General features: G+C 41.6%; 1 protein-coding gene across 2 annotated transcripts in view; it reads left to right on the top strand.

The window, feature by feature from the left end:
* Positions 1-6,564, top strand: part of itga7 (integrin, alpha 7) — a 38,837-nt gene extending 32,273 nt beyond the window's left edge. Inside the window, exons 21-25 of one of the 2 annotated variants that reach the window (XM_061831869.1) lie at positions 417-536; positions 622-735; positions 829-927; positions 2,993-3,118; positions 6,356-6,560. In XM_061831869.1, coding sequence (XP_061687853.1) covers positions 417-536; positions 622-735; positions 829-927; positions 2,993-3,118; positions 6,356-6,508 — 612 coding nt within the window. In that variant the 3' untranslated portion in view covers positions 6,509-6,560. Of the gene's footprint in view, positions 1-416; positions 537-621; positions 736-828; positions 928-2,992; positions 3,119-6,355 lie in introns of both variants that reach the window. The other variant, XM_061831870.1, reaches the window with a different exon arrangement.
* The last annotated feature ends 303 nt before the right edge of the window (positions 6,565-6,867 follow it).

The raw sequence follows: 6,867 nt of genomic DNA on the forward strand, positions 1-6,867 counted from the left end.
TCATGAACGTTCCTTTCAGTTTGAAAGTGGTAGTGGAGTTGCCAAACAGACGAGGAGGCCGTGCTGTTTGTCACAAGCAGAATTGTTGAGTTTCTTCGAAATGGACAAAAGGACGGCATTTTATGTGGTACATAGGTGATGTTGGAATATGCCTCTGTCAAGCGATGGTTTCTCCACATTGGTGTAGAAGGCCTCGCTCACACCCCTCTCAAATTATCTGTCTTCCCTGTGCAGAATTGATATATTCTTGTCCTCAAATGAGTGCCGTTTCTAAAATGAACAGAACAGCCCAGTTGCAATCGATACCATCGCCTGAGAATAAAATGAGCTGGATGAATAAGAATAGCCACAGGCACAAACTGTAATTGAAGTCGTTAATAATAAAGGTTTCTATATTTTTCTGCTGGGTTCATCAGCAAGCCGGACGATCACGCCGCTCCCACCCGGATCTCGAAGGCCAAGAGACCAGCGGGAGCACCGTGAGACGAACCTCTCCGGCCGTGGCGGCTTCCGAGAGGCGCAAGTCACTCAAGCTGGTGAGAGGAGGAGAATCAGGAGGAGGGGGGAGGGGATCCTAAAAGCTACCTTTTATGATTATTAACTGTTGCTTTGACGTGACAGGATTGTCTCTTGGGGTCAGCGCGCTGCGTGCTATTGCAGTGCCCCCTCCACAGCTTCTCTGGACAGGCCGTTCTCACGATCCACGGCAGGTTGTGGAACAGCACTTTCCTTGAGGTAGCGTTCGGCTGGATCTTCTGGCGGCCAAAAAGCCGAAGCGTCACTTTGTTATTTCCTCATACGGGTGCCCCCCCCACTATGTGTTCTCAGGAGTTCCCAGCAGTCAGCGCTCTGGAGCTGCTGGTCAGAGCAGAAATCACCGTCAAGTCCACCATCAAACATCTGCTCCTGAGGGATGCGTCAGCTCAGGTACCTTGAACAATCATGAAGGTTTATAGACACTCAGAAGTATAATCATATTTAAAACCTATGATTTTTGTGTGTGCTTGTGTGAAATGTACCATATATAATGTCAAAACATTCCAAGTTGTCCTGTAATTTCCTGGCAACCAGTCTAGGATGTACCCCATCTTTTGCGCATAGTCAGGTTCTTCTTTTTTTGGGGGGGGCGGGGGGTTTGCAAAAATATAAATAAATCATGAACTCCGACTTCATTATTTTTAATACATTTTTTCTTTTCATTTGAAATGTAATATGAATTATTGAAATACATTAATATTGGAAAATTTGATTAATCATAATAAAAAGAAACACAAACAATTATTTTACATTATATTTTAATTAATTTACACATGAGTCCTTATTACAATTTGAACCCTTTATTTTTATTCATAATGTGCTGTTTGTACAAATCATTTTTGTAGGGCATAATAAGTGAGCCATAAATGCCGATCTTTTTAAATGATCCTGCCTCATAGACAAATAAACATGTTCAAATAATTACATTTTCATACTGCTCAATTTAATATGAGAATCCACATTTGAAATCCTTTCCTTAATGTACTAGCCTTTATAGTCATAAAGCTTTTTTTTTTCAATCAAGGAGGGGTCATTAAATAAAGCCTCAAATGTAAAATACTGCATATTCTGAATTGACAATTTATCAACTTCTATATATTAAAAATTATTTTCATGTAATTATGGGGAAATATATATTGTAAAAAGATAAATTTTACAAAAAGGATACCACCTTTTCACATTGTTCCCAATATAGTTTTTGACCACATGACCTCAACCGGGCATGCGGCCATGTTGGATGGGTTCACTCAACTGACGTGCCGTTCACTCTCTCGCTTTTGCATACAGACCGGAGTTAAAAAAATGTTTGAACGACTTTTAAAAGTGACGCATGATGGCTAAAAAGACTTTGGAAAGTTATCGGTGCTCCTTAGATGTTGTTTCAAGAAACCGTTGTGACAAGAACTACGCTTGGATCGACAATATTGAGCCATATGCCTTGGAGAAACACAAATGGAGCAAGAATTTCGAACTGTGGGCATCGGTAACCTATCCAGACATCGTCATCTATCTCCTCTTCTCGACAAGCGCTTATACCGTAGACCGACTAAAGAATTCCAAAGGTCTGGAGACCTAGAACCAATTCATCAATGGCTGGGTTCATCATGCGGCGGTATCCATTGTAAGTTACCTGTGTCTCCACACTGCTAAGGTTAGAGTACCGCACAATGCAATTTAAATATGTACCGCGTAATTACAGTCAGCGTTGTGTTAAATTATGTTGATTATACCAACGAAAGAGGTGGAGAATATTATTTTCATTTTTGTTACCGAGAGGGAGAGAGAGAGAGAGAGAGAGAGAGAGGTTTGACTGGGATGAGTCCCAAGTGGAGCCCGCACCTCTATCTCCACTTCAATGGCTACATTTTGAACTCAACTCACGAAACAGCTGGCGGTTGTGGTAACTCGTTTTTGCAAACTTGTTATCATGAAACGGAAAATACAGATTTTGGAGACATCCATTGCAGTGACACACGAGTATATTATGTAGGTGTTTGGCCCTAAGGAATACTTCTCCTTCACAGAACTGAGTTATAGTTAAGTAGGTGTAAAATTCTAAAAGGTATCCAATACCTACCAAGAACAAAATTCTCCGAGCAATCTCTGACATAAGGGAATGATTTGGCCGTTAGATCGGCTTTGCTGATACAAGACAGCCACAGTTGTCGCCGTTTGGTTGCTAACTACTCCGTTCTCTCTCGTTCTTGATCACAGCCGGGAGTCGAAAGAAAGACGCTTTACAACGGCCACTTTTGTTTGAGCAACCGATAACGTAGCAGTGCGCCCCCATTCATACGCCTCTCTGAAATGATTTCTGCTTAGTTACGGTTCGTTTACTCAAATTCACCCATCCAAAATGGCGACCGCTTCCCAAACCGGAAAGTAAACTAATCTATTGACACGACATCAGCTCTCACAAGATGTCCTCTTTGAAAGGTCTTTTCATCTTTTGCAGGTTCCTGTGATGATCTATCCCGAGCCCGGTCTTGTGGATCAGTACTCAATCCGTTGGTGGATCATCCTCATCGCCGCCCTGGCGGGGATCCTCCTGCTAACGCTTCTGGTCTGCATACTGTGGAAGGTAATGGAAGCCCAGCACACAACTACTTCCAACCCAAAATGGCCATTATTCCAATTTATGAAGTTTGTAGATGAAGAGTGCCCATAAGCGGAGATTTCGTCACGATTGTGTCGCACAAAACGTGGTGGAAAACATAGCTGTTGTCTCCTCTTCACTTCTTTTCAACTCTTCCTTCCTCTTCTTGCCCTCCTCCACCCGCCTTTGCCACCCCCAGTGCGGCTTCTTCAAGCGCAGCGAGAGGCGCCAACACTATGACACGGAGTACTACCGGGCTCATTTGGGGGTCCAGCCCTCGGAGGTGGAGAAGCAGGCCTCGGAACTGTAACGACGACACATGTCAGTCGGGCCCGCTCTCTCCCCTCCGTCCCCCTCCCTTGAAGCGGTAAACGCGGCTGCCGCACGGTTGTTGTTACTTGGCGCTCGCTTGCGCTTACGGGGGCCTGGTGTTCTCAAGGACAACATAGACAAAGATAGATAGATAGATAGATAGATAGATAGATAGATAGATAGATAGATAGATAGATAGATAGATAGATAGATAGATAGATAGATAAAAAAAACAAACCATTAACCTAACAAGTGATGTTACACCATAGGTCAAAATGTTCTCGCCTCGAAAATTGCCCACCTCTTACTTTATGGATCAAGTATTACAACCGCAGTAATAAAGCTAATAATAAATAACATTGAGTTTATATTTCATAAGAGTGTACCAAATAATTGCACTGTGCTTCTGTAGAGTCGAATTGCTTGCTGAAGAGGGCTGGGTCACGTTCGTAGCAATATATTGCATCTTTAATTAGGAAGATGTCATTTCTACAAATCATTGTTCCATTTTTCCAAACGGCATTCATCTTAAATTTGTGGCATCAATGTAAAAACAAAAATGACATGACAGTAGGATAATGCTTAAGAGGGCATCCCAAATTTCATTTATTTTGCATAATAAATCAATACATAGATTTAAAGAGCAAAGAAACTAAAATTACATTACAATTTATTCAATTAACACACAATTTATGGACCCAGATTTGAATTAAAATAGTTAATCTATGTTTGCATTATACTGTGCCCTCAAACCAGGGTATTGTTATAATTTCATAGTAAATCAGTGATGTCACAGTTTCATAAAATTCCAAAAAAGTCAATAATATTATTTCAGATCATATTTTACGTTATTGCACAATTATATATGTGCATAGATCAACATTTGAATTGAAAATTTGATGATTTTTGGTAAAAACTAAATATTGTACAAAGGGAAAAAATTTAAATAACCTAATTGACAATAATTCAGTACGTTACAAATAAAGGAATGGTAAACAAATGTTACATTTTGTATATTTTAATGCATTGATCCACAGTGGTATTCACATTTTGCTCCTTAAAAAAAAATACTTTGCTATACAATGCGTAATTGCCTGTCCTGCAATGATTGGATTGTTGTTCCTTAGGGGAGGGGTTTCATAAGAAAACTAAAAGAAAAAAAAAAAAAAGCAACAAATCAACCAACCAGTAACCAATCAATCAATATTCACTGAGGTTGCTGTTAACATGTCCTGTGAACACCACGCGGCCGTGGGCTTTGGAGATGCCTGCTGTGCTGTGTGCTGCACTCGTCACAATCTCGCTTGGCTTGTCACGCTTCACAACTCAATGCGATGTTTTGCCCGCGTTTGTGTTTTCGTGGGTGCCACAGTCAACAGGTGCTTAACGTGTGCGCGATTAACAGAACTGACTGAGAAATGCTGGGGGTGCTTTTTGTGTTTAATGTGAGTTTCACCTCGCGCCATTAAATGGATTTCAAGCCACTTGACTTTAAAATAACCCTTTCAGCGTTATAATGGGCTCGATGGAATTTGTTTAGGTGGACCAGACAGGACACCGCTCTCTCTCTCTTTTTTTTTTTTTTTTTGTGCCATTTATTACTTAAAGTGCCACCGACATGTCCGTATAAATTTAAAAATAGATATTGTTACGAAAACTACATATAATATTATTCACTTCAATGCCTATATGATAAAAAAAAATGAGCGGAGAGCGTGTCATTCATCCGCAAAGTTGCGGAAGTCTTACTCGACATCCCAGTGGCAGCCATATTGCCTGCAACGTCATTCATCAAGATTTTGGGATTTTTTCGACGCCCCTTCTGACACGGAAGCTCTTTTCAAAAAAGAGAACATCTCAAAATCGAATGAAGCGACCGGGACAATATTACCCTATCGTTCCAGCCATATTTAAATGATATAGACTTCCTGGGGTGCCCAGACACCACTGGCCGGTGGGGTGGGGGGCTCCCTTCTCCTCCCGCATGCAGCCAAACCACCTCCCTGCCCGATCCACCTCCACGGCAGCGATAAACAACGCTGACAGCACTGACAGATGAAGAATGGTGACGCCATCGGTGATGTAGAACACCGCTGCCGCCCCCCCTCCCCCCAAGTATTATTATTTTATAATAGCTCTATACACACCAAGCTGCCATTTGGAACCCACAAAGCTCTCGTCCTTTGGATCTATGCAATACATTTTTCACAAGGAACCAGGTCTTTTGGAAACGTGTGAAGAGTGAATCCATCCACCCAAGTGTTCGAACAATACCCAGCAGTGCGAGATGGCATTTTGGCTAACACGCAGGAAAAAACAGCTATTTTCTCGCCGATAAAACAGGCGTAAACACGCGAACCTGCCAGTGTGGGCATCTGGAAAAATGTCATTTCCTGCTTCTTCTCCAAAACGAATGCCTTGAGAGGATTTTCATGGCGGGAGATGGAAAAATCCATATACGACAACATTATGACGTGTGCTGAAAAAACGGATGGGTCTATTCCAGCTGCCTTTTTTTTTAAATGACAAAAAAAATAATCATGCTTTACGTGTCGTAGGCACTTTAAATAATCAAATACTAATTTTTCAATGCTGTTGTGTTGTACTCCATAGTCTCCACTTTGTTCAGTAGTGCTTTATTGTTTTCTTTTTTTAACCATTACAGTAATGTAACAGAAGATACAAAATATGAACGCGTGCTATGCTAATAATAATGTACACCGGATACTGCAATATTTATGCACCACATTCTTTATTTTACCACTTTTTTCCTCCATTGTTAGTCAGATTGGCTCATGAACTAATAATGGTGGTTTCAAAAATGCATGAAAAAAGCCGACACTGCTCCTCCCAGAAACAACAAGTTGTCAGCATCTTCTTTTCTTACTTTCTCCCCCTCTTTTTCCCCAGTGTGGTTTCTTCCAACGGGCCCAGCTCAAAGACAAACTGCCTCAGCACCACGCGGTGAAAATCCCCCGCCAGGAGCGGCCCCAGTTCCAGACTGAGAAATCCGACGTCCATAAAAAGGAATGGGCCACGCACTGGAGTGACGGAACTTCATAACACCCCCCCCCCGCCCCCTGCAACACCCCTCCCCCTTTTGAGCGTACCAACGAACTGAGAAAGCGTTGCAGAAGACTGGATCTTGAGCACGTAAGACACACGGAGCGACTGCTCAGCCATCGTGGAGTATTTGAAACATATTTAGCGATTGTAATACGAGACTGTGCTGAAGTAGCCTGTGACAAGGACTACTATTTTCTTTTCTTCCATAACTGCTATAGCACTGACGACTCATATGGGCAATTTTTTCTATGATTATATTAGTTGTAGCGTCTGCAAGGCAGACTTATCAAAATGGCTGTAAATCAAATTCACCAGAAAGGTGCTGTTTTTTTTTTTTTTTTTTTTTTTGTTTTTTT

The sequence above is a fragment of the Syngnathoides biaculeatus genome, chromosome 10 (assembly GCF_019802595.1).
Source record: "Syngnathoides biaculeatus isolate LvHL_M chromosome 10, ASM1980259v1, whole genome shotgun sequence".
NCBI classification, from domain to species: domain Eukaryota; kingdom Metazoa; phylum Chordata; class Actinopteri; order Syngnathiformes; family Syngnathidae; genus Syngnathoides; species Syngnathoides biaculeatus.